The sequence below is a fragment of the Atractosteus spatula genome, chromosome 4 (genome assembly GCF_055471065.1).
Source record: "Atractosteus spatula isolate fAtrSpa1 chromosome 4, fAtrSpa1.hap1, whole genome shotgun sequence".
In the NCBI taxonomy this organism is placed as follows: Eukaryota; Metazoa; Chordata; class Actinopteri; order Semionotiformes; family Lepisosteidae; genus Atractosteus; species Atractosteus spatula.
This window is the reverse complement of record NC_142709.1, coordinates 63,241,070-63,269,012: the sequence shown is the minus strand read 5'-3', so window position 1 is coordinate 63,269,012 and position 27,943 is coordinate 63,241,070. Positions and strand designations below refer to the sequence as shown.

At 39.5% G+C, this 27,943-nt stretch overlaps 2 protein-coding genes across 2 annotated transcripts; both read right to left on the bottom strand.

Annotated features, from left to right (window-relative positions):
- Positions 1–341: 341 nt before the first annotated feature.
- Positions 342–14,860, bottom strand: ankmy1 (ankyrin repeat and MYND domain containing 1). The gene is made up of 17 exons (XM_088913624.1): positions 14,603–14,860; positions 13,130–13,276; positions 12,273–12,739; positions 10,888–11,104; positions 10,453–10,617; positions 9,679–10,058; positions 9,025–9,196; positions 8,474–8,614; positions 8,223–8,375; positions 7,589–7,696; positions 6,836–6,967; positions 6,302–6,415; positions 5,868–6,033; positions 5,438–5,564; positions 4,504–4,551; positions 2,818–2,972; positions 342–880 (listed from the first exon to the last, which is right to left on the bottom strand). The coding sequence occupies exons 1-17, from the start codon at positions 14,858–14,860 to the stop codon at positions 702–704; spliced, it is 3,129 nt and encodes a 1,042-aa protein (XP_088769750.1). The 3' UTR covers positions 342–701.
- A 1,320-nt stretch (positions 14,861–16,180) lies between these two features.
- Positions 16,181–27,943, bottom strand: LOC148836821 (protein FAM227A-like). Its single transcript, XM_088914958.1, has 16 exons — positions 27,823–27,943; positions 27,439–27,521; positions 26,202–26,301; positions 25,828–25,934; positions 25,133–25,276; positions 24,716–24,814; positions 22,258–22,362; positions 21,481–21,610; positions 21,062–21,175; positions 20,211–20,317; positions 19,343–19,433; positions 18,875–18,966; positions 17,961–18,118; positions 17,285–17,437; positions 16,763–16,835; positions 16,181–16,350 (listed from the first exon to the last, which is right to left on the bottom strand). The coding sequence occupies exons 1-16, from the start codon at positions 27,941–27,943 to the stop codon at positions 16,279–16,281; spliced, it is 1,749 nt and encodes a 582-aa protein (XP_088771084.1). The 3' UTR covers positions 16,181–16,278.

Below are 27,943 nucleotides of genomic sequence, written 5' to 3'. Positions count from 1 at the left end.
CTTTAAAAGTTTGAAGATGTAAAAATGGTTTCTGTTATTTAAGCAGTCTACAGTGTTTGGAATGGGTGCATGGCTCCTGCTGTGGAGACATTAACAAACGTATTGAACTAACAGCTACTGAGGTTGCTGCGTGTTGGAGAACAACCTGCACAATCCTTTTGTGTTTGTTTGTTTCTTGAGACCTACTGCTACTTTTGTAGTATAATTAGTGTGCTGTGAAAATGTGCACCATTTAGGTAGCGCCTGGGTTATATTGGGTTCTGCTTTCATTTTTACTAGATTACTAGAAGAGGGATGGACTTCAATGAAATCCCATTAAGTCATATTGATTATAGATATAGTTTGATATTTCTAATCTTTTTTATTAATAAAAAAATGACAGAAAAATAGTTCATCTACTGTACCTTGTATGTATTCAATTACTCTTTGAAACAGTATAGAAACCTTTCTGTAAATGTTATTCAGAAGAATATGGTCTGGTTTCATATTCTGCCATTTTAATATACTGTAGGAAATGAACAAAACCAGTACAATAGTTAAAGATAATGGTTTCACATAAATGTGGTTCTTTAAAAAATATTAAGCCACATGTGCTGTAGAACAAAACTCTCCAAGTGAGCCTAGATACACAACTACTCTTAGTACGGCATTAGGAGTTTTCATGGACAGTTATTGGATAATTGCAGAGTTCACCCAATGATTCAGTTGAAGCTGTAGTTTTCAGTGATGCCCTCTGTGACCAGAGTCTCTCCTGGGCTTTTCTCCATCCTGTGGCTTTCATGAGTCTTCCCCTGACTTACTGTTGTGTGTGCATGATGGGGGTTTGGCACCTGATATGTCTTCGGTTTCCGCAGAGGACTGCATGCTTCCCTGGTCTTACCTACAGATAAAACATGATCCTTTAATCTCCGCTGCCTTGAATACCGGCCAACAGTACTGAAAACCTGCTGTTTTGCAAGAGTCGCAAAGAAATGTTAGCGAAACACAGATCCATTAATAGTGTTTCATAACTTTATAGAAATTGAATAGCCCTTGTTTCGATTACAATAGCTTAATATGATGGAATTATGCACGCTATCTTTCAGCAAACAAAGCATAAAATATAATGCATCTTCTGTCGTACAGTATGTCTGAAGGCCCAATAGGTTATAAAGTTATTCCTGTAACAATCGCATTTGTATCCATCATACTTGTATAACAGAGTTAAAGACTAGTAATGAGCTGTACTTTCTCTAGGGAAGAGTAATAGAAAACAGAAAAAAACACATAGTACTAAGCTAATTAAATGTGGATTAAGCTACTTCACAGCACATTAATTGGGCGAAACCATATTCTATAACCTCCCATTATAACACACCAAGATCCTTTATCTCTCTTGAATGGATTAAGATGGGCTTTTTAAAATTTGAAGTGCCTCCCAGCTCCAAATAACCTTGGAACCATCTGGTCTCCTTACATAAGGAAACCTAAGGTTTTTCATTGATCTTCAATACCTTAGTCTCTAAAGGCCACTATTTCAATATGTCAACAGGGGAAATGTAATTGCCTTACTCCTAAAGTGAAATTAGTTGGCATAGTACATAAATCTGTGGTTTGGAGATGTGCATGTTGATTATCAGCTGTATTTTGAGGTAATGTGTTTTACTGATTATTCAAACAACATACAGCACAAGAACATGATATTTTCCCAGCCCCACTCACCCCACCCTTCCCCCATACTCCTCAGTGGCATGTCCCTTCAAGTATCTACATAAGAAACCCTAAAATCTGTTTGAATGGAGCAGCCCTGCAACAAGGCTTTGACTGTGTCAGCAGCAGTATTCCACGCCTCTGCCTTGCCCTCAGCATCACCATGGATCCTAGCAGTCAAAAGCACCATACTGTATAAATCAATCTCTTCTCAGTGCTTTTCACTAGGCACTACAGTTCCATTCTAAACAGACTTTTTTCTTAAACGTTTTCAAAACGTTCCTACAATAGACAAATCCCATGCTCCTTCTGTCCTTACTCTTTTTCTTCCCTGCCTGGTCCTTCAGTTGGGATTTTCCAAGTACTGGCGCGCTATCTGGAGACTTCATTAGCTGCTCTACAAACAACAGTAGTGTTACTATAGGATGGTCATTACTGGCATTCCTTTAATCAAACTTGAAACTTCTCCCTTTTAACCTCCTGTTAGGTTAAGTATCTAAATGTATTTGTCTGGTAAAATACATTGCCTGTTTTACCCTGTTCTGTCTCTTACTCTCCATTTAAGTTTCAATTTCCAGGCCTGTGGTATTTTCTGTACAGAGAAAATTGTTACTGGCACAGCCTGGAAAGAAGCCACATGCAAAAGCCCACTGCTATGAGCCACTTAGCAAATAACTGGTTTGCTTGGCTCAACAAGGTAGATTTAGCCTTTCCTCAAATTCTCTACTTCCAAAATAAATTAATTTTATTTAAAAGTCCAAAGCTGTGTTTTTTTTTGTTCATACTGTCAGCAAAGCACTGCAGTAAGTTTTTCTCCATTACTCATTTTCTGCTGGGGGGGCCAACATTTCTGAGTGGATGGGAGGATAAAAGAAACAGTTCACAACGGACTACAAAAGGCCTTTGAACCCAGAGTCCAAATTTAAATACATATCCTGTAGAGGTCATAGTTTTCTTAGAAACAGTTTTTCTCCAGAAGACATTACTTCATATTCCCAGGGGGTCTTGGTGATATATGAACAATAACAACCTGGCTACAAGCTACAAGACATTACAGAAGACATTATAGATGGTCAAGGGGAGATTGAATTGAAGACTATGCTTTTACAGCCAGTACACTCCCCCCACCTGTGACTCGGATGCACTCCTCCTTGTGTCTCTCATTCCAGGCTTTCATTTTACAGGTCTTGCTGCAGTAGAAAACCTCATGACATCGGCTGCACGGCAGCAACACCACTCCCACTGTGCGCCCACACTGGTAGCAGTACTTGAACAGGGGTCTCCTGGAGCCAACAAAATAGCAAACAATGAAAAACATCTACAGTACATACAGAAAGAACGTATCCAAACAAACATATGGCTCTGTGAATTATGCTTTTGGCAAAATAGTGGATGGATTTTGGATGTTGATTAAATGGTTTCAGCACTTATTGTCCCAAAACACTCAAGTGAATCTGACGCGTTAGCACTAAACCACCTCATTAGAGACTTAAAGGGCCACAGGTTATGAATTGTTGAAGTGTTGAATGTCAAACGGGGTTAGATTCTGGAAAAAAAAACATGATGAAGAACCAATATGTCCCATTTATCAAAAGAACAATGACTGCATGCCATCAGTATATTGACGCAATGCCTTAGGTGGGCTTGTAAGCAGAGCACCTAAATCGTTTTGTAGCAACAAATTGTGGTTTCGTGAAGACCACCCTGATGGAGATTGGAATGTAAGGTGCAGATGTGTGGAGCAATATGATCATTGTGATAAACAACACACCAGTCAATGATGAGGTGTAAGTGTGATGGTCGTAGCAGCAGTCTCTTCGCTTGTTACACTTGATGGGAACCTGACAGCACAGTACTACAATGATCAAGTTCTGGCACCTCAATTGCTACCTTTCCCAGGAGATCTGTGGCTCATCCTAATGTGACAGCATTCCAGCTGGACGAATCATGCCCTCATGCTGGTCTTGCAAGATGAAAATGTGATATTTGTGCAAGAGATTCCCTACTTGCCAGACTTAAGCCCCATCTGTAGGCTCAGCAAAGATGACATGTGGCAGAGTTCAGAGATCAGAACAGGCATATGCTTGTCCAGGTTTTATGAGGGCTCTACAGTGTACGTCTTCTGGGAAAATGTCCCACAAGATAACATCTACAACCTAGTGAAAATTTGAGCATAAGCATGTACATTAGCTGCTAGACTTGGACTGTCACAGCGGATCCTGTATTGATCAACCTAGCTGAAAAAATGTTAATCGGTATTATGAATTTGCCTGTCATTTCTATTCAGTAATTTGAATGAGTGCACCTACTACAAAAAAAGTAATCATTTTCCCAATAATAGCATAGCATTTGCAGTCACAAACCTTTCAATGCTCATCATATACTAAAAAAATACTAAAACTGTTGTGGAGCAAAAGAAATCCGCAGGTTGTATTAAGAATTATTATTCACTGGTTAGGTGTGAAATGTAGGACTGTCCAGAAACAGTATAATGCTTACCAACCAAGACAGTTTCATTCTGCTAGAAATGTGTTGGTCTCCATCTAGTGGAAATTTATATTATTGCATGTTGATATTTGAAAGTATTGCACTCATATTGGTGAAATTTAACATAAGAAAAGCACTAAACTCAAAGGTTTAACACACATAATAGCATTTAATTGGCTTATATTTAAATACATGGCTGAATCCAACATCACAAAACAATGACTGCATACATAAAAATGCCTTTACTTATTCCCTCAATGTACAGTACATCATGTACTGTACATCAAAATATTTAACTTTCTTCAAGGGTAAAAAAGGTTACAGTACCTGATCTTCTTCTCAGTCTCCTGAACATGTTTACTCTCAGTTGCCCTTCTGGAATTAAAATGACAGTATAATGAATATACTAGATTAAACATTTGACTAGGAAATTAGATATCTTACAGTTTAATGAAAACGCCTGAGATCTTAACAACTCAATAAATCATCTTACATCTTTACCTTTACCTACTGTAGGAATACCCAGGGATTCTAAAAGTCCACTAAAACCAATAATGATAATGTGGATGATGTCAGCTACAGGAACACTTCTGTCCAAGAAGCGTAAGAACACTATAATTACAGAAAATACACTGTTAGGTTAGTCCTTTACATTGGTTTCTCCAGCCCTCAACTTCATATCTTTTCAGAATTGTGCAACACTTCAGACTCCATTTGCGTCTCTATGTCACTGTTTCTGAAAAACTCAGACATTTTTCTAAATAGGAACAATTAAAGGTTTATTCCATGCTGAAAAGAGAAGAAAAACACAATGTTTTGGCTGTGTTCAGGTGTGCTGACACAGCTACCTACTTGAATTTTTCTAAATATTCTTCTAGTGACTTGGTAGTGCAGATAATTTCACTATTTCACATTCAAGACTGCCTTTTCATAATGAATAAAATCCCACTTTTTACATATAGCACCCCCAAAAGTTAGGGGGATCACGCTGAGTTTCCTTATCCTATAAAAATCATTCTTATAAAATATGACTATAACTAAGACTGGAGGAGAGCTTGTACATGCTTAATATCTTGCTGGAGCTTTATTTTCATCTAGTGTACCCCATGCATAAATGAAACCCAGTAAAACAACAGTGCCTTAGGGAACATTTTGCACCCACAGCTGCCTCCATTCCAGGATTATAAAATGGCGGATGCAGCTCTCACTTGATCGTACGGAGTTACCAGCCTTCCCCACAGTGAGCAAGTGCCCAGGGTACCTGTGCTCCAGTAAGGAGGTCACGTCTTTGTTGTCTTCCTGCTCTGTGATGGCTACTCTGGTGGTCTTGGACTGTGGTGGGGTGGCACCTGCCCCTGTGTACACAAACTTTTCCCTCGGGCTGCAGCCTGAACACAACCCAGAAACAAGTGGCTTCTTAACATGCCCCACAACCACATACTGTACTGTACTGACCTCATCTTCTTCGGCTATTTAATGAATTGGGCTAGTCGATTTGAGGTCAGCATTTACAGGATGCATTCAAGATTGACTTTGCAATTCACAAGGGGGAAAAATGAAGTTTCTTGTTTTAGTTAACACCATTTATTCCCAAGTTATAATACTAACAGGAATCTACAGTATTTCGTTTTCTGTAAAGTCTGAGTTTACACCGTCAATGCAAACTTCATCCCTCAGTATTGGATACCCACTCCTTATTCCCTGCTGCAGCTCCATCTCCAGCCTCTCCCGGTCTTTCTTTACAACGGCCTGCCGCAGCAGGTCCCCCATCAGGAACAGCAGCTGCCTGCGAGCGTTGTACACCTCTCTTTCTTTGGAGGTGAGAGCATGATACGGAATGTGGGCGATTCGCCAGTCCTGAAGACAAAAAAAAAAATGGCCAAATCATAAATTTACTAAAATCATTTCTTTTCAAAGACACAGCGCAAATGTGTACATCTTCCTGGAGACATGGGACAGGGGTATTAAAACTCCAACCATAACAGCTCCAGAGTCATGGGTCCATGCTATTTGCTAAACTAACGTTCTAACTGAAAATATTTCATACCTGGCAACTTTAAATTCACTCTTCAAGCAAAAAGTTATTTTTTATATGTTTGTATAGTTCTTAAGGTTGTATTCATACCTGGTAGAAGGTATAGTAGGCATAATCTACCGCAGTGCCCATTGCAGTCTTTTTTCCTTCTCCAATCATGACAGGCATCAGTATGTTGGCACCAGCGTTAATTAGTTTTTCTATCTAAAAACAGCAAATACTATCACTTAATAACTCAAAAGAATCATTTGTGGAAATCATTATCATTACATACAGAGCAATTTTTCTTATCTTATTAGCTTATGCTGAAATAAGAATTTCAGATCCTCAACCACCAAATCACAAGGAAAGTCTAAGGATTTGACAGCAGAAAAAAAACACAAGAAACAAACTAAATGGTGGTCTGATGCTTCCGTTTAATTTAACAGGATTAACCTGATTTGCAAATACACTCACCAGCTACAACTCTTTGTATCAACAGTTGACGATGACACCAAAAGGAATTTTTTTTCTGTTTTTTTGTGTTTTCGCAGAATCAGTTATACTTTCATTTTTATGTGTTGCGAAATACATTCCTAATGATCTTGCAGAGAGATGTGCACTCAAGGAAAGAAAGCTCTGTACCAGTGTTGCTTTCTGGCGTGCGTTGTGGCAAGAATCGTAGGAGATGTTGACTGTGGCACAGAGAGCACTGCCCACTCGGCGCGTTAGGGGGAGATTGGGGTCTGCTCCCCCGGCCAGCAGCTCATCCACAGCCTGCAGAAACATGGGAGGGAAAGGGGAATGCCAGCTCTTAACTGCACCTTAATCTCCAACTACCGAATCTGCTCATGCAAAAACTGTTTTTTTCATACTGGTGTTCCACATTCTAAGGTGGAATTTGGCCAAATTAGGCAAAACATTTAATTTCCTAAGAAGCATTTTAAAAGGAAGCTTGTCTTCGGTTTCAATTCTACAAAAAAAAAACAAGCTTTCCCAACCCTTTAAACGGCTTCAGCTTTCCAAAGTAACTGTGATACCAATTCAACATCTGTTTTCCATTGTGTACGAAAATGTTTTGATTCAAAATTATAATACACGATTATACAAAACAATAATGAAGAAAATTATATTTTATCCTAAGAAATTCCACCAGACTCCAGCAATTTAGGATATGATGTGTGTTATTTGTGGGAGGAGGTAGAGATTTCTCCAAACACACAAATTACATTTGCGTTCTAACTCAGCAAGTAAAAATGCTGAATTCAGAAAGTTTTTGCATGCCAGGAGATCCACAATACTGCATATCAAAAACTGCCATGGGTCTTAATATTCAGTATGCTTTAAGCTCTGCATCTAATTTGGAGATGGTACAGAGTATTTTAGCTGCTTACTTACATAGTCATTGCCACTAGCTATAGCCAAAGACAGTGGAGAGTGGCCACTCCACAGCAAATTGGGGTTGGCCTTGTGGGATAATAACAGGCGAACCACATCCTTGGCATTCTGAAACATATAGAACATATATTAGAAACCCATCATTATTTTTTTATTAATTACCCAAGTAACTTTAAAAATTATTTCATGTATAATCTTTCAAATTATTCCTGGAAAAGCTCTAGATCTGTATAGCGTTACATTGAAGTCTTATTTTTGCACTTCAACTCAAACATTGGTGCTATGAATTTACGACCTTGTCCTTTGATGTTAAAGTGAATGAAAGTAATGCCATACCAGTCCCAATTACTGTACATGTAATCCATTGAGCATTAAAATGAACTTGGCATTGAACTTGGCAAGCTGAAACAGCTTACTGTCTAATGGAGAAACAGCTTCATGAAGTGGAAAACATTATATCTTTAACTGTAGAGAACAATTTTTGTAGATGGTGGATCAACAACATTTCTCTGAGGGAAAATAGTGTATTCAAACTTCAGAAAGCAGAATGTCACCTGCAGTGGATTCTTAAAAGAACTATGTAGCCAATGCACAATGCACCTTAACACTGAGATAGCAAAGCCTTAAAACTCACAGTGTGATTGGTGTCTCGCTGACAGGCAATGTGCAGAGGGGTCCTGCCCCCTTCCTGAGGAAGCTCACTAGGGGGAGAGTAGTACTGGATGGGGGGTCCGATTGGACTGGAGGTTTTCATACTGAAGCCAGGTGGGGAATCAGAATTCAAAACCTGCAGAACAGGAAAGTATCATTTATTTTTACTGGAACGTATTACAATAACAAAAAAGCATTAGAAGAATCCATTTTTAATCATGACACCAAGGTCACCTTATCAAGCTCATAGACATCATCTGCATCCTGAGCTCGTACATCTGGATCAGATACTGCATGCAGCAACAGCTCTGTGATCCTAATCCCTTCTTTTCCTGGCAGGGCAGCAGCAATGTGCAGAGGATACAGGCCCTTTCTCTACACAAGAACAAGGAAATATGAAGAACTACCAAAAACAGTGCTAAAATAATTCCACAAAACCATGCTGATTGTTTATGATTAATTAGTGACAGAGACTGGGCAGAAATCAAAGACGATAGAGGAGGCAGAATTTTGGCTATGTAAGGACAGTAATGTAAATAAGACATGTCTGAAACTATATATAAACAGTAGACCATTGTGGATACACTTCTGCTGTTTCACAGATGCATACAGTACATATCCAGAGAACTGCAGGTTTATCATGTAAAACATTACATAATTTTATTGCTACCTTAAGCTAATGAGAACTGTATCTTTAGCTAACCATGCTAGTGATGAAAACCTGTTGAATACTGTTCGAGGAGCAAACCCTTACTGTAACGTGATACTAGAAAATAAAATGCTACCTTCTCTGGCAAAGGTATGTCTGTCCTGGCTCCACACTCCAGAAGGCGCCGCACAGCCTGAGTGTGTCCAGCCTTAATGGCCAGGAAGAGGACAGGCATGGGCACAATGGAGGCATTGGGATCAGCCCCCCTACATAACAACAGCTTGATCGTCGCCCACCTGCTCCTGTGTCTGCCAATACCAAGGCAAAGATATTAACTAGTTTTGCTCATTCACTAGTAACACAACCCCCTTCATACCCTCATTCACACAGAAATATTTGATATAGGTGCAGTTTACATTTTCTATTTAGTTTGGAACATTTTCACCATACCACATTGATCACCTGTAATGTTGTATAATAAGTATCGCCCCAAATAAAACTTTAATTTTTTTTCAGCCTCTGAGAACCTGCATTCTGTCTTTGTCAAACCCAGAAATCTGACTTTGGATGTCCATAATACGACCAAATTCTCACTTCTCTTCCAGACATCTACAATCTTTCAATCAATATCATTCACTAACTGAAATGCCAAATTATTTCCAAATAATAATTGAGATCTTGAGACTTCCAAAAATACTACAATGAGGAAATAATCAGTGAAAACATGTTTCCATACTACAGTGCCACTATGTTCTCATAAATAATTTTAGTAAAGAAATTTTCCTCTTACTCGGTTTTCATGAGGGCCATTCTCCTGGCAGTCTCCTCAGTGCCATTGGACTGTACCAGACTGTTGCGGCTCAGGGCCTCGGCTGTCTGCTGCAGGGCGTCTTCTGTCACATCAATGTCAAAGCTGGCCAGACTGCAGGCTGAGTCAAAGACAGTGTCTTGGCTCTCCTTCACATCATCGTCTCGCTCTGCCCCTTCCCCAGAGGCTGCAGGATGGGACTCAGGCCAAGAGACAGACCCCAGCTTAATTCGGCCATCTTGCACCTGTATAGTTCGTGCTGTAGACAGCATGTTTCTTTCAGAATTGGTGGCATCGTCAGCCTCTTCATGAGCAACGACTTCTACAGTAGTCTCTTCACAGTTCATAGCACATTCCTCCTCCTGCACCCCAAGCATAAAAAAATCACTTTATAGCCATCAGGGTTCTACAAGATCTAATGTCAAAGTTTGCTACAAAGAGGTGGATCTCCAACTGAATAATTCTAAACATTTATTTTCTCTCCGACAGGTACAATGTTGTTGCAATGCACTCCTGTAGAAATAGGAATATTAGGAAGTCTATGCCTTCAAGACCTAAACCAGACTAGTCACACATGATTAACATTTGAAAGTGCTATAACTTATTTACTGTAGTTCAAAACAGGCAAACTGGAAAAATCATCAGTCTTTAATCTGTGACTGTGACATCAAAGGGACTTAATTACCATTAATGTTTTCCTTTGAACAGTTTTGATCTTGTACCCTGTCTTCTAGAGATTACAGTGAGATCACCCACCTGTGGTTTGCGATCCATTCCTTCAGCCACATTGAGCTGGAATGTTTGTGAGGGATAGTACAGCGTGTGGGACACTGCCAGTGCAGACAGCCCCTCACTGTTCAATTTATTTACATCAGCTCCTCTGTCCAGCAGGAGGTTTATCACTTCATTGTGGCAATTCACCTGAGAGACAGGAAAAAGCTGTTTTCCTCTTTGTCTACATACTACACATCTCCACAGCTTACTATAATTTAACTCTCAGGATGTTAATCTCAAATCATTACATTTTTTGTGTAAAACAGACTGAAAAGCCTCACATCTGAAGGTGAGAAGCTGTACATTTATTTGTGTGATTACTCTCAAACACGTTGCTCAAAGCACAGTTAAATATGTGAATGGAATTATTGTCTGTATCGTCTGCATTTTCTGAAAGCTCCTAGCCAGTCCTCTTACAGCTGCTGCAATCAGAGCAGTGTGGCCACTGACATCACCGACATCCGGGTGCGCCAGCCCGTCTTGCAGGATCCTATACACATTCTGGGTGTTCCCCTCTGAGGCTTCCTGGATCAGCCGCTCTGAGTTCAGCTCCTGTGGGCCTTTGGGTCCAAATCCGTCCCGCCTACCTGACAGCAATGCCTCTATACTCCAGTCAAGCCCATCAGCGCCGTGCCTACCAGAAAGACGCAAGCACCGTGATCAGATTGATCTGGCCTTCAAGGCAGGAAATCATTTCACTCTGTGATTGTCTCTCACTTTGCAGAACTTACAGTAGTTCTGTCCACTCCCTTCATTATCAGAACTTCATTTCATTGATGTTAAAAAAGGAGTTATTTAGTAAGAATAAGTTAAGAATAAATTGAATAGATACTGTATGATTAGTTCTCTAAACTTATGAAACAGCAGGCAGCATGGTGGTACAATAGCTAGCATTGCTGCCTTGTAGTGGTGGAGCCCTGGGCTCAATTCCTGGGGTGCTATCTGACTGGAATGTATATGTCTTCCCCATGTCTAAAGGGGGTTTCCTCCCACAGTCCAAAGACATAATGGTAGCATAATTGGCTTCTGTAAATTTGGCCCTGGTGTGAGTGTATGCATGTTTGTGTCTGTCTATTCCCTATGATGAACAGGTGTCCCATTCAGGGTATGCCCTGCCTTGTGCCTTTTGCTTCTCGCATTATGTTCTGGCTACCCATGTGGCTCTGTACTGGATAAAGAGGTTAGAAAATGGATGGACAGAAATTGTGACAGACAGTATGCTTTATATACAAGCGATTGTCAGTACCGGAGCAGATAGAGTACATGTGAACAATGTTGTTTTCAAATGACTGCATCACCATCTTGTAGCCTAATCTCATCAGGTCTCAGAGGCTGAACTTATCCTGTGATGGGAGACCTCTGAGTTCCTAACCAATGCCCCAGTAAGATGGCTGGGGTTACTATGCTATAGAAGGTGCATTCCTTTTGACCATTAAAGATCCCATGGCACCTCCCAAGGGTTTGATTCAGTCACCTGTCTAAATCCTACTCTGTTCTTTTTCTGTTTGTCCTACTTATAGTTACTCCTTTATTCACTTTTAGTTTTTCACTTTTGAACATGATATATTTAAGGTTAGGTGAGACACAATAGCCACAAGAATCTCCGGTAAGTGCTACACTTCAAAGGTAAATGAAGTGGCTCCCCTCCTGCATTTACAGTATATTATTCTTTAATTAGGGTTAAATTAAAAATGATAATAATGTTATAAAAACACACATGAAATGTTCACTTCATTCATGCATTCATGCTAACTGGACATTAAGCAATGTGAAGGTGGGTGAATTCGAGTACTGAAAATTACCTGTGTCTTTGGATGTGCCATTGCATGCGATGAAGAAGGGGCAGAGAGTTAGAGACAGCTGACCTTTCTTCTAAGTTGTAATCCTGCACTTTAAAAAAGTGCTTATCCAGCTCCTTCCTCAAGGACTGGGGAAGGGGCAGATGGTCAGAGTCCGTTGAGTAGTTCTCAATTTCAGGTGGTAGTATAAAGTGCTCATCCTCAAGGAGTTTCCTATAGTCATAGTAGAAGGGCTCAGCTGCTTTCTGGCTCTCTGCGTTTCTCTTATTTCCTACCCTTGCACCCTGCGCCATCTCCTCCCTGGGCCCCACACATTCACGGTATTCAGGGAAGCCACAGAGAGTGAAAGCTCCAGGCAGATGAGTGCACAGTCGCAGCAGATGATCCCTGTGCCACAGGCCCACGTCCTGCTGCCCATCAGGGTATGTCGCTACACCTGGCCCAAAACGCTCGTCTGCATGGTACAGTCCCTACAGGGTCAAAGATCAAGAGTTACTGTAACTAGAGGAATTAGATATGACGTATAGACAAACAAGCCTGCACACTCTACAAAATGCCCGTACAGCGTTTGCAATCAATTAAAAAAAATATCTTTCTTGCAAAGTGTCTAAATCACAGAAAATACAGTATCAACGGTAATCAAAAAATGAAAAGCAGTAATTGTAATTGTTTTTGTAAGGAAATGGGTCATAGCTGTATCAATTTTTGGCCATGACTAAACATCTTTTTTCTAACCATTTTCTCCCATTTCATTGACATGTAAATATTAGCTTCATTTTGTAAATGAACAATTTGCAGCCAAAAGGAAAAATTACACTAGCAGCCCAGTGAAGTCAGCTCTGTTCAGGGAGACAAATTACCTGAAAGGCAGTGCCATCTGGAAGGTGCAGAGCTCCATAGCCCTCTTTCCGATTCAAGTAGAACTTTCCAATGAATCTGGAGCCCCCAGGCCAGGAATATGTCCCATCACCATGGCGGTAATCTTTATAGAACTCCCCGCTGTAAACCTGATTCACCAGTATTAATTTACTTATTTAAGATTAAATAATAGGCTTACTACCAAATTATACATGATAATGGCAAGTATAAAAAATAAAAAAAGCTGCATACTGTAAATCAGCAGCCCGGTCACATTTCTTCTCTACGGGTGGAGAAGAAGTATTGGCAGATAACACAGTGTGGCTTTGGCACACAGCCTGCTGATTGAAATGCCTTGCTTCAGATGGCAGCTGGCTGCCTTTAAAATGCTTTCTGTACATAGTTATATTGTATTTTCAAGACACTCGAGAAAATCAAATTTAGCTTTTAGGTACAGCCATACAGTATATCATGTTTGTTTTTCTAGCAGTGCATTAGGAAGTGCTTTGCCAACTGCAGTTCAGAGACACTATATTTCTTTCTGATGAAGTCAAAAGCAAGAATAACTAGCACATTAAGCCATAGCTTTAAGGTAATGCTAATTGCTTTAATCTTCTAAAGCCCAAGGCTTTTCTCTTTTGATTTAGACATTTCAATAGTAGTTGATGATCTACTGTAACATGTATTTCAGGACATGTGCACTGTATTTTGGGGTGATTCTTTAAAACTTAAACAGACAAGATGTTGTGTTAGGATTTTCTTATTTGATATTGTTTTCAAGGTTTGTGCTTTTTTCCCCAACACTGTATGTATTCAAACATTTTGTACTTTAAATAATCAATGTGCTGTGAAAATAATCAGATAACATTATTCTTACACGGGTCATTATTATTTCTACTCTAACTTGTTTCGGTTGCCTGTCATTTAGGCGGTTAAATTGCACTGTTGTTCAAACCTCCGTCTAGAGTTTCTGAACAATGGCGAGAGTAACTGGAAACACCCTGGGAGATTTACTGTTCCCATGGTATCATCCCGATTTCTGGATGATGTTTTTATCCAGAGCTGTTTCAGCTCCTAATGCCTATATAGTACTTAAAAACAACCAAACCGGGTAAACCTTCAACAAATAATTTGCTCGTAGTGAATCGTATGCATTAACTTTGTTATGATTACAATTTCCACAGCACTAATTACCAGTTAACTAATTACTAGTTATTCAAAGCAACCGGCATGTTTTCAATAGGCCAATCAGAATTCGTTAAGATGTTTCAAACGCAGTAGTAGCAGAAATAATCATTCACTCAGTTCGAGCCCTTCTCCCCGTTGATACAGTGTAGGTCTCTGGCAGTTGTTACAGTTCTTGAGAAAAATAATCATCTGCATGGTTTAACAAATAATAATGACAAAAACACGCTAACAATCACAATGGTTAAAAAAAAAAGAAAGGAGACGAGTTACGCGACGGAAAGACCCACCTCTCCATTGGCCCAAGTGAAAACCCCTGAGCCATGCTTCAGGTTGCTGACAAATTGCCCCTCGTAGCGGGAGCCATCGGGCCAGTGCTGTACACCCGTCCCGTGTTTCTTACCGGCCACTGTCTCACCGGCGTACCAGCCCTGCGCGGTCTCACGGCACTGCTCGGCTTGCTCTCCAGGTGCGTACTCGGCGGAGCAGACACCGGCAAGCGGAGACGAACACGCTGGAAACATTGTCGCTGATGCTGAACTAAGCATCTCCGGGCACAAGTGTACTGCTTTGAATGCGTGTCTTTTGCACAGTCGGCAATTATAGCTCAGAAGATTATTCTACGGTATCATTTGTGAACTCCCAGCGCGATGCTGAACACTAAGAAATAGCACTATTGTACGCACTTCCACGTATTACGTTAAAAACATTTCTACGCCGCCGCTATACTCCCGATCCATGCAGACGACTGTCTCACAGTCAGTTTAAGAAAATAGTAAGCATTTTCTATCAGAGCCAAGTGAGCCAAGTATAAAACCACTCCTTTTGTAACAAGCTTGCTAGTGTATCTTCAACTCAAAGTTTAATGTTGTCCAATATAGAATAATATAGCTAACGTATGTCCTAAGCAATTTTTAGTATTCCAAAACCAGATAAGGTTAGGTTATCTTTACAGGAGCTCATTCGCTGACGCTGGCGGAGTCCGCGGTGAAAGATTTGCCGGGCTTGGTTTCCAAGACATTATTCGAACGTGGATACGAGCGCTCCTTGACGACAGAAGCGTCACTCGGTGTTGCATGTGTTCGCTGAAGTAATGGTGCAAAGTACTGTGTGTCTCCCTCCTCTTCTGCTGTTCAAACCACAGAATCTACACATTACCACTAGCAGATCTGTAGACGGATTACTCTAAAGTTGAACATTGATTAAAAAAAAATACCAGGCTAAAATGCACCAAGATTTTTATAGGCTACCAAATATAACATTCATAGAGGTTTTATACCTCAGGAAACTGCCCCACCTCTAAAATAATATACAGTAAAAAAAAATAGAGGGGGCATTGATGTACAGTACTGTACTTACCATATTTAGTTTTGTTCCCACATTCTCCCATATACTGTATGTTCAATATTATCAATATACTGTAGTCATGAATCTTTCAACAAGTAGACCTCTATCAGGTCTAGTAAGAGAGAATTTCTGGAATTTTAAATCACAATACAATCCCATTACATATGAAGACAAGCACAAGACACAGATTGTTTGATTTTGTAATACGCACATACACGCTTATTCTTCCATTTTTACCTATTTTAGATATACAGTATATGCTTATGGGTACACACAATAATCTTATCCATTTAAAAAAAAACCCGTAATTTAATAATTAACTTTTATATAGAAGTAAATTGTAAAATGTCAACTCTTCTAAATTCTGCCGAGCAAGCTCTCAGCCATGTCCATTTTGCTCAGTGCATCATAAATTAATAATTGAGAACTCTCCCTTTCTTAAAAATTATATTACAACGAAGTTATTTTTAGTCTGTGGAAAACAAACGTCCTATAGCAATAAACAACACAATGAAGGGGCACTCTTATTTATTTAAATGAACGTTCATTGCGGCTTGCTTTCTTCATAGTTACTAGCGCTGCTCAGGAATGCTTTCCCAGCATGCCCCAGACGTACACGTCAGTCCTGGACCAGGAGTGCGGCTTCAAATGCCTGGGTGACTTCTGACTTTGTCTTCACCGGTTCATTCATCTGAATCAAAATACAAACTGCTCTTTGAGGCCATTGTACAGTTCGGAATGTAAAGATTTGTAGTCAAAATGTTATTTTCGAATACATTCCATTAATTTGAATTGTTTTTGGTTTTGCTTTTTTTGACTTTTTCCATATTCTTAATAGACTATACTTGATACCAGACTTGCCACACTTGCATATTATATTTGTTTCTCAAAATTAAGTAGAATGTGTGAATGTAGGTACTCTGTATTACACGAAGATCTCCACACCGATCAGAACAATATTTTTTGCACCTTACTTTGAAACCATGATGCAATTCAAGTCTATGATGATTTCTGTTGATACAATTCACTTTAAAATAATATCCTAAGTGTAATGATGGGACAATATACTGATATTTCTTGTAGTTAATATTAATATTACTTACTTTTTTATCTGGGACCAAAAGCTGACACATTCTTTTAACAGTGCGCTTACAAGACAGTAATTTCTTCTCTCTCCTGTGGAAATGGAGTAGTGATGCATTAGGAAGGAGGAGTTTCCAAGGCATTTTATCTGTTATAAGAATGGCAATATAGTGCATGGGAGTAATGTACTGGTTCAAGTCATTCCAAAGTCTACAAAATAATATAAGCTACTGTTTATGTGTACCCTCATGCCACTATTCTCTGTAGGAAAATACATAGGTTTCTGGCGTCTATGTTAATGTTTTTTAGTATATGAAATACCTTTCAATAAAGAAGCAGATCAGCCTAAGTAAACAGAATGTTTATAAAACTCAGACAAAATGAATTTCTAATAAATATATTGTGAATGATTTTTTTAAAACTTTAAACGTTGGTCTTTTCCTCTCGTGTAACATAATGGTTTGCTTGCCTGCCCACTGTGATCATAAGTATCATCCTGCATTATGACTGGGTCATTATGTTGCTGGCCCCACACTGCGCACCTGATGAGCTCGTGCCGCTCTGACAGCTGTTTGCGATGCATGCTGGCCAGGTCTCGTGCTTGTTGTGACCGCAGGGCTCCAATAACTCTCCTCTGAGCCTGTATTTGCTGGTGAGCCTGGCACACAATCTCCCAGTATGTGCTGGAGTCCGCTGTGATCACAGAGGGTCAAGGCACTATAGTCTGAATTACATGCCAATGGAAAGCAGACAATATCAGAACTGACTATGCCAAACAAACAGCCTGAGTCCTGTGTGGATCACCTGTTCTCTTAAAACACCTACAAGCAATGCATAGATGGAAACAAAACAGCCTAAGGGTGAATTTTGAGAAAGACAGCAGCCCTCAATCAGCTTGATGCTATTACCAGTATACCAGTGGAATAGACAGGTTGGCACAGTCCTCTGTCATTTGCATAATGGGAGGCGCTCAGCCTCCTTCACTCACGAGAGAAGCATATCACAGACAGTGTGAATTTAGGATTATGATTTGGGGAGAAAACCTGGGCCACAAATTGTGAAACCATGTCACTATTAAATTTCTGCAGTGGGCAAAACATGTGCGTCCCCTATTATTTCTATAGAGTTTCTACAAAAAACTGAAATTGTCCCTCCATTCAGTGCAGTATATTATCAACATCTGAAAAGTCGAGACAGTTGTTATGAAGTGAAGGATATGGAGGAAGCTGATGAATCTCTGATCTCTGCACCAGAAAGTCCAGGCCAGCCTGTCTGTCTGCTTGGCGTCTCTGAAGGTAAAACTGCATCAGAGGGCTGTGGCCCCAAAGGTTGAAGGTACATCTCTTGAAATGTGGCCCAGGACAGGCAGGGTGGGACTAAGATACAGTGACAGAGAAGTTGACAACAGAATACATCACCAGACTGCATCTTTGTTTTTACTTGTGGAAATTCCTATTATTCATTTGAAAGTTTGGGAGTGGGGTGGTGCAGTGACACTGTAGCTAAGGATCTGCACCTGTGGCTGGAAGGTTGCTGGTTTGTATCCCGTGGCCAGCAGAGGAATCCTACGCCATTGGGCCCCTGAGCAAGGCCCTTAACCCCAACTGCTCCAGGGGTGCCATATAAATGCCTGACCCTGCGCTCTGACCCCAAGCTTCTCTCCCTGTCTGTGTGTCTCATGGAGAGCAAGTTGGGGTATGTGAAAAGACAAATTCCTAAGACAGGAAATTGTAATGGCCACTAAAGTGATCTTATCTTATCTAATCTTGTATTACTTCCTAGGCTGTGTGTCATTTTATCATACTATACCGTTTTGAAGTTATGAAATATGAACAGATGTGCTAAGGAACATACAGTACTTTACATTGTGAGTTAATGTCTGCCCTAAGACTTTAAATGATGTTTGAATTTAAAGCAGTGAAGAGAGAAAGAGTTTTAGTTTGGCCATAAACATTTTAAATAAATAATCACTTTTTGTATTGGAACTTTTGTTGTAAGGGGATATGATAATCTCTTTCGGTAATAACGATAATCTCCCACAGCTCAGGAAAAGCCCCAGGTACATGTATATGTAGGATCTAAGTTTCCGGTGTTCAGATCCTATTTCAGGAGAGTTTTTCCCCTTTTCTGACCTCTCTCCTAGGGTGGTAATAGGTCCCATCAGCCTCTGAAGAGAAAACCATCAATTCTGCCCCAGCCTTTTTGTTCTGGACATCAGCAGGATCTAATAAAAAAGATACTCATATGATTTAATGTCCAACTTCTATTACCTTTTTAGTTAATTAATAAATCAGAAAACAATCATCTTTAGGGCCATACTCCTATACTATGTTTAACTGTGTAAAAAAATATATATTTCTAAAATGTCCTTATGGAAATATCACAACACAGAAAATAATAAATATATATATATATCAGATACAGTACTTTACTTTGGATTAATTACAGGATGAACTGGGCTTAAAATAGAAATGTTAGCAAAATATTTATTATTTTGCTCATTAAACTAACCAGAAGTACACTATCTGTGGAGTGTGCATGCTTTTTAGTAACCTAAGCATTGCTGAATGTAGGACGGACAAACTATGGGGTGAGCTCACCTGCTGTAATGGAAACATAGCTGCGGGTTTCCTGCAAGCCTTTGGAGTGCACACTTGCAAGACTGGGAATGCTAGTAGAAAAAAGGGAACTCTGGAACACACAAAGCCTTACAATGTATACTGATAAAGCCTACATTATAGAGAATTCAAAACCAGTTCATAGCTCACACATCCTTTTGTTAACTCTGAATCAGGTTAGAACAAGCTATAATCCTAAAACAATTCCTTTTTCAGCTTTCTAACTTTTCAAAATGTCTAAGTTTTATCAAAAATGAAACAAAACAGAAGTTCTCTTTATAGTAGAATCTTTCCCATCAAAAAAGAAATATATTTGGCTTGTTTTATGATTACTTAAGCAAAGTTTTGCATATAGTGTCAAGAATTTGTGCTCAACAGTGGCCGTATTTGTACTCAGAATCTACGCACAAAAATGAACAATTGAAAAACTGTTTTTTTCACTGCTTGCTTTCTATACTATCCATTTGCTTTTAATGAGTGTAGACTATTATGTGTTTTCCTGTGTAAAATGTTCTTATTCGATGTTTGCTTTTTTACAATTTGTGGTAAATATAAGTTATTTGCTTAAAAGACGACGTTTAAGGTAACACAAAAGATTGGTCAAGTGTATAAAATACCCAATCTACTAATTCTCCTACTCTGCTCTGAGACACATGTGTAAGCTGGGTTCTCTCTGTACTCTCCAAGGGTCCATTTAAAATAAATGTATTTCAAAACTACACTGAACTGTGCTGTGATGTCTTGCTTCCCTACATGTGTACTGCGAAAAACCGTTATCTGCAGACCAAAGCCTTAGAATAGTCTGTGAAGTGGAAATAAAGCTTGGGTACTTGGACACTGTGGAACTCACTCTGCTTTTGAACCGTGCCGCTGTGAAGCTAGGGTGACGACTGCATGATGGAAGACAGGGCACACAGGAGCTGGACGAGTAAGCATCCAGGAAAGACAAACTTGATCCTGTGAAAAGACAGCAAACACACACAACTTGCTCTGTTATCCATGCCTTTCTCTTATAGAGAAAACTACTGAATGACTTGTAATTGACACACCCATCTCAGGACAGACAAATCTATTTACTTTCCCTTATAGTTCTATGATGTGTAGTTACTGCTTGAAATATGAAATGAAAAACGTTATCATACAATTTATGGAGTGGATGGGTCAGGAGAAGAGAGAACAGAAAAGGCCAAGAGTTCAGGCAAGAAAGGATCCGAGAGTGGAGACATAAAAATGTGAGAAAATAAAAATAAAGTGAGAAATAAAAATGGATGACTCCATTCCATATAGGTTTGTGTGGACCTACAGTACAGACCAGAGTGGGGATGAAAAAACTCACAAGGTTCAGTGCGGTTTTGAAACAAGTTTAATATGAACGGCCCTCCAGGAAGCTGAGGAGAGAGACACCTGCATTTTCGTCTTCCATCCACTCTAGAGTTAAGGCATTTCTATGTGCTTTTTAAACTATTGTAAGAGGGCACTGGGCCCCATTTAGGGTCTTTTTAACTTAGTTAGCAACTTGCAAGAAAATGCACTTTTGGTATTTAATGCTTAGTGTAGTTATATAGTCCTTTATTGCATTGATCCTCACCTGGATAAATATGCTACTGCTCTCTTGTATTGGATTTTTTTGTTGTAAGGGTAGGCAGACAGTTTCTGAAGCCAGTCCCAGAACTGAGATCACTTGTCATTAGAACAGCTCACCCTTCCTCTTCTTGTTCTTGTCACTCCCAGACATCAGCTCCACCTTCCGTGCTTCCTCGGGCTCCAGAGATGAGAAATCCCACTGGCTGAAGACCCCAGGGGTGGGTCGGGTACCTGAGGAAGAGGTTCAGGTCTCCGGTATTGTTAGCAAGGCTTCCACACTCTTACTATAGCCACACATACTGTAGTTACAGTATATTCCAATGTAAAAATAATCTCAGGATTTTAATAAAACACACAAGTCAACAAATGTTTTTTTTCATATTCAACTACAGTATTGAACAGACATTTACATTGTGCACCTAATGGAAAGAAAATTAAAACAGGGGCAAATACCCATTAAATCTGCAAAAAGACTACTTGTGTTGTATAATCAAAGCTGGCTGCTGGTGGCAGCTGTCTCTAGTCTGAGTGCTCACCTCCAATCCACTGGTAGGCAGTATTGCACAGCTGCGAGAGAAAGGTGTCACAGTGGAAGGTGCTGCAGGACTGAGGAAAACAGCAGCAGAAGCAGCAGTACAGTATCTGACACAGAGTGCTGGGGAACTCCTGGAAGACCACATAGAAGAAGAAAGTGGAGCATGACTCTGCTCCTTAAAACTACACTTCTGTAAATCAGAGAGCACCATCCAATGGACTAAACTAGCTATTGAGTCAGAACACAGCACTCGGCAGTGTACTGTAATAGTGATAAAGCATACAGTACAGCACTTATAGAGTATGATTAAGTGTTGTGTATGGGCATGCAAAATTAATTGGAGGAACTGGAGCAATATACTGTAACTAATCAAAATTTTAACGCCATACTGTATATTACAAAAGGTAGTCAAGGCATACTGTTCTTATCGGTCCACAAAGGTACAGTACATACTGTCTGTATTGTGTGTGAGTCATACAATTTATGCCATGATGGCTGTAAAAGTACAATTTGTTGTGTTTTACATCTAATATTTCAACCCTTAAATTTCAGTAAATAATAACCCATTTTTAAAATGTGCTCTGTGCTGATAAGTTGCTAGTGCCCAACAAAGCAAACCCAAGTGGAGAGACTCAGATTCAGGCATAATTTCACCTTTTCTGTTATAAACCATGGTTGTTCAATGCGAAACGCTGATTAAATTGTATTGTTTCAATAAAACTCTGAAATGTTGTCATTTTTTACTCATCCTTCCTAGCTCTTCTAGGCTTTACTGTACCTTCAAGAAAATGTCCCCATAGCGGGAGAACAAACAATGTGTCAGAAGCTGGATGTAATTTTCTGAAAGTCGTGAAAACAGCTGATCCTGAGAGTCTCGTTCAGGCTAGAAGAGAATACAGGAAGATGTACATTAAATGTTGAAAACTAAACTTAACCCTGCCTTAATTTAGCAGCCAAACCCAAAAGGAAAGTCAGAAAGGCCTTTGCAACACTAAAGACAGAATATTAGGATAGTTTTCAATACTTTGTAGCATATTATTTCTCCATAGATATGGTAAATAAGTAGGAACATAAATTAAGTGGTACTTACCTGGACATACAGTGCCTTGCGAAAGTATTCGGCCCCCTTGAACTTTTCAACCTTTTGCCACATTTCAGGCTTCAAACATAAAGATATAAATTTTTTATTTTATGTGAAGAATCACCAACAAGTGGGACACAATTGTGAAGTGGAACGAAATCTATTGGATTTTTGAAACTTTTTTAACTAATAAAAAAATGAAAAGTGGGGCGTGCAAAATTATTCGGCCCCTTTACTTTCAGTGCAGCAAACTCACTCCAGAAGTTCAGCGAGGATCTCTGAATGATCCAATGTTGTCCTAAATGACTGATGGTGATAAATAGAATCCACCTGTGTGTAATCAAGTCTCTGTATAAATGCACCTGCTCTGTGATAGTCTCAAGGTTCTGTTGAAAGCGCAGAGAGCATCATGAAGACCAAGGAACACACCAGGCAGGTCCGTAATACTGTTGTGGAGAAGTTTAAAGCCGGATTTGGATACAAAAAGATTTCCCAAGCTTCAAACATCCCAAGGAGCACTGTGCAAGCGATCATCTTGAAATGGAAGGAGTATCAGACCACTGCAAATCTACCAAGACCTGGCCGTCCATCTAAACTTTCAGCTCAGACAAGGAGAAGACTGATCAGAGATGCAGCCAAGAGGCCCATGATCACTCTGGATGAACTGCAGAGAACTACAGCTGAGGTGGGAGAGTCTGTCCATAGGACAACAATCAGTCTTACACTGCACAAATCTGGCCTTTATGGAAGAGTGGCAAGAAGAAAGCCATTTCTCAAAGATATCCATAAAAAGTCTCGTCTAAAGTTTGCCACAAGCCACCTGGGAGACACCCCAAACATGTGGAAGAAGGTGCTCTGGTCAGATGAAACCAAAATCGAACTTTTTGGCCACAATGCAAAACGATATGTTTGGCGTAAAAGCAACACAGCTCATCACCCTCAACACACCATCCCCACTGTCAAACATGGTGGTGGCAGCATCATGGTTTGGGCCTGCTTTTCTTCAGCAGGGACAGGGAAGATGGTTAAAATTGAGGGGAAGATGGATGCAGCCAAATACAGGACCATTCTGGATGAAAACCTGTTGGAGTCTGCAAAAGACCTGAAACTGGGACGGAGATTTATCTTCCAACAAGACAATGATCCCAAACATACAGCAAAATCTACAAAGGAATGGTTCACAAATAAACGTATCCAGGTGTTTGAATGGCCAAGTCAAAGTCCAGACCTGAATCCAATCGAGAATCTGTGGAAAGAGCTGAAAACTGCTGTTCACAAACGCTCTCCATCCAACCTCACTGAGCTCGAGCTGTTTTGCAAGGAAGAATGGGCAAGAATTTCAGTCTCTCGATGTGCAAAACTGATAGAGACATACCCCAAGCGACTTGCAGCTGTAATCGCAGCAAAAGGTGGCTCTACAAAGTATTAACGCAAGGGGGCCGAATAATTTTGCACGCCCCACTTTTCATTTTTTTATTAGTTTAAAAAAGTTTCAAAAATCCAATAGATTTCGTTCCACTTCACAATTGTGTCCCACTTGTTGGTGATTCTTCACATAAAATAAAAAATTTATATATTTATGTTTGAAGCCTGAAATGTGGCAAAAGGTTGAAAAGTTCAAGGGGGCCGAATACTTTCGCAAGGCACTGTAAATATAAAAAATGGGCATTTAATTACAATTTTCATTGCAATTCTAAACTAAAGTGTTATAGGACTGTTGTGTAAAACTTATCTTTTGACAGGAAAAAGTTTAGAATAGAAAACAGTTACTGTATGAAGAATGTCTAATTTAGGTGCTCTAAGAGATGCAAGAAGTACAAGTTATACACCAGGTGCAAAAACAACCACACTGTTTATCTGCGTATTTTATATCTCCGTTTGTCTTTTGTGTATTAACGTTTGTTATCACAGGAGGTTCATACTCTTCTATTGTACATTTTATGTCTCTCCAATACAGAAGAAATTATTGTCCAAGCTATTGCATGGCGCAATGAGAGTTTAATGAATGACACACAAAGCAAATTCCTTGCACTCTAAACAGTTTTCTGTGCACAATTATTTTTTAATTATGACAATTGTACTATAAAGAGAGGGGGCTAATAAAGTCTACTTTTTTCTGTCAATCTTTTAACCTCTATCATCACTTTTCACCCACCTGATAAGTTTGAAGAAAGATAAACCAGAAGGAATCCAGCAGAAAGTACTCCATGACTGGCAAGGCCAAGAGACTCCGAAATTCTGCTTGGTATCTAGGCTAAAGTGCACAGAGCATCTGGGATCAGTTAAAATGCTCCTTATTTAATCTTCCCTATCTAATATAGATTATACAATTAAACTACATGCCTTCATAAAAGCTATTAGCAAAGAAAACAATAGCAATGTCTCTCATGACTTTGGAGAGCAAATATACATAATTTATCATGACAAATACACAAGAATTTTTTTTTTAAGTTGCAGCAACCAAAGCAATCTAACAAAAATGAATACATCCTATTAGATTTGAATGTGATGTTTCTGGAATAAAAATGTAATTCAAGTAGGTTATCGTATTAAGAAAAGAATAAACCAGTACTTTTCTGGCCAGATGACTCTGGGCTTTCATCACTCGAGAGATGATAGTGTCGAGGGTTATGTTGTTTGGCAGTAGTGATGGCATTTCATTAGAAAAGCCAGGATATTGATGAAGTTCCACCAGCTTGGGTTTGTCTTTTTCCATCTGAAATAAGGAAACACTGTGGAAGAATCAAACTGGCACCAAATTTGTGTCTGCCATAATTTCTGAAGTTGACACAAGAATCAAGGAATGTTCTTTAACAAACCAATTCAGGACCATACAGAAATAAATGAAGGATTTATTGTTTTGGTCAAATCCATCATTTCTGACTTATTTATTTTAATCTTCTTCTGAAGGCTGAACGAAACTTTTAAGTATGGTTTAGAAAACACCTAGACGAGAATCAACGGTAAAAATACTCATGCCTATGTTTGTACAAAGCCAGTTCGTCCTATGAAATTTGTTCAAATGTTGTGATTAGCCTGGCCATGAAAAAGTGCTCTGCAAAATGAAGAAAGCTATGAAAAAAGACCGCAATAATATAAACAATCTTCATAGCTTACTGTGGTTTGTACAGTCATATAAATTTATGAAACTACCAAATATGTGCATATTTCACTATTGACAGTTATGTAGGTGTACAGTGGCTCTATCAGTGTTCATTTAGCCCATGCTGAACTCATCCCTTCTTATCTCGAGCAGTAGGCTCTGACCTTTTCAAGACACAAGCTGCCCTTGTGTTGCCTGTCCAGCTGCAGGGAATGCGATGGATGCTCTGGGTAGACATGTGAAATCTCCTGCAAGTCCTTCTCATCTCTCTCTGTAATAACCAGGAAAGGCACAAGAAAAGGAAAAAAAGTTGAAAGTATCTTCTGTTCCGAAAGGTTATGGATGCCTATGGATGGCTACAGTATGTTGCAGTACACCTTTACTAGTCTGCCTGCAGTCTTGGTTGAATTTCAATGTCTGACAGTAGGCTTTTGAATACACTCTGTGCTGTGTTAATGTTTTGTAATCTAGCACAGTAAACCATCTGCAACATAGTGACCCTAGATGTACAGTATGACTGGAGTTTGTCCAACAGTACCTTTGCACTTGAGTACCTGGCATCGGACCTTCTCATTCACCTCTGATTCAGGAGTGAAGCCCATCTGCCCCTTTGGCCTTTCATATCCATTAAAAGTGACCTGAAAGATGACGTTGGTGTAAAGTTACCACAGAAAATTGCTATATCTTCCACTTTGCAAAAAGACGACACAGTCAACTGAGATGTGCAAGTGAACTAATATCTAGCTGAAGCGAGCGTTTGACTATTTGTGGAGTAATGGTCTATAGCTATCAATACACTTGTCTTATAAAAGAGTCAACTCAGAGCAGTGGGCCTCAGTCCTGATCCTGGGTCTTCTGGTTCTGCACCAATTCAGCTTTTAACCAGAGGCTAATTTGGGTCAATTTTCTATTTGAGACCTTATTTTAACTTTGCTTTATACTCTTAAAAAGCTGAATCAGGTTTATAATTGGTATGAACTCCTTTATAATTAGTGAGATTCAGGATTATTCTGATTCAGGTGTACCAGCTGAGATATAACCAATTTGATTTAAGCAGAGCGAAAAAACACTGGTGCACTGCGGAAGTTGCCTGACACAAAGTAATGTCTGTACCTGTGTCTCGGTGTACATCACCAATCGATTACCTATTAAGAGCTGTTTGGATGTTCGGAATAGTAAATTCGGAAGACACTGCTTAAAGTTCTAAAGACTTAAAACGTTCAACCTGCAATCAGATCATTTACAAGTACCAATAAGCACTGGTGATTAAGAGCTGGCTAAAACACAAAAACGTCAGACACAAGGGTATGTCCAGGACCAGGACACAGATGAAAGTATGAAATCTCCAGCCTGCAGTGTGTGCTTTTATGACATCTTGTTTTATGATACTCTACACCAACTAGTTCTTTTATATTTAAATACATTTTATTTTATGTACAGAATATTTTCCTACTTCACTATCAGCTTTCAATGAGGCTGGGCTAATTGTTCACTTCTTATGGAGTACAGGGACTACATGTGTTTATTATAACATGAAGTCCTGGTTACTGAGTCCACTTAATATGTTTATTTTTTAAGGTCTTCAACAATTGATTTTAAAGCTTAAGTCAATTATAAAAGTGCTTTACCTTTAACTATTTTAATACTTCAAAGGAAAAAATACATTTTGGAATTAATCCAGCAGTTAGATTAAATTGAATTACATGAGAAATTACTTTTTGTTACCCCATGGCTAGAGACTGAAGGGCTTGGGCAGTAAGGTCCAAGAGACTCACCGGCCTTTTACCATACTGCTGTAGATCAAGCTGCAGATGAGTGATTTTCTCATTTAGTTTCCCTATGGAGCCCACCAGGCAAGCTTTCAATTGAGAAGTTAAGGAATGATGCAACATTTTACAAAAGCATGAAGGCTACAGAGATAAAAAGTGCCGTTTTATTTTCCTGTAAAAGCAATCCAGTCATTTCACTGTATAGCCCTTCTCTCTGTGTCTTAACAAAACTGTTGAGAGAACGAAACGATAAATGGCAAAGCATGACGTCGCTCATCATTTGAAAATCTCAGCTGTGTTTGTGTCTTACAGGAATTTGCAGAGATTGGAATTAATTAAAAGACTGGCTATGCATCACGCCGATTGGGCTGGACAGGCTTGGAAGGATACACACTGGGGACCGGGTCACTTCCTGTTGACTTTCCCTCTTCCTCTGCGCTGTAACTGGGTTCTCCTTCACATCCTCCTCATACACCGCCACTGGAGAGCAGAGACGGTTAATATCCGCCAT

What these genes read in the sequence shown, in the direction of transcription:
- LOC148836821 (XM_088914958.1), bottom strand. Translation starts at nt 27,943, where the DNA reads ATGGCGGATATTAACCGTCTCTGCTCTCCAGTGGCGGTGTATGAGGAG. An exon ending in TCTTTCTTCAAACTTATCAG is followed by an intron (nt 22,363 to 24,715) that starts GTGGGTGAAAAG and finishes ATTCTCTTCTAG; the next exon opens with CCTGAACGAGACTCTCAGGA. An exon ending in CTATGTTTCCATTACAGCAG is followed by an intron (nt 18,967 to 19,342) that starts GTGAGCTCACCC and finishes CTTTTTTATTAG; the next exon opens with ATCCTGCTGATGTCCAGAAC.
- ankmy1 (XM_088913624.1), bottom strand. Translation starts at nt 14,860, where the DNA reads ATGCTTAGTTCAGCATCAGCGACAATGTTTCCAGCGTGTTCGTCTCCG. An exon ending in ATGGCCCTCATGAAAACCGA is followed by an intron (nt 9,197 to 9,678) that starts GTAAGAGGAAAA and finishes TGGTATTGGCAG; the next exon opens with ACACAGGAGCAGGTGGGCGA. An exon ending in GAGACTGAGAAGAAGATCAG is followed by an intron (nt 2,973 to 4,503) that starts GTACTGTAACCT and finishes TGTTGGCTCCAG; the next exon opens with GAGACCCCTGTTCAAGTACT.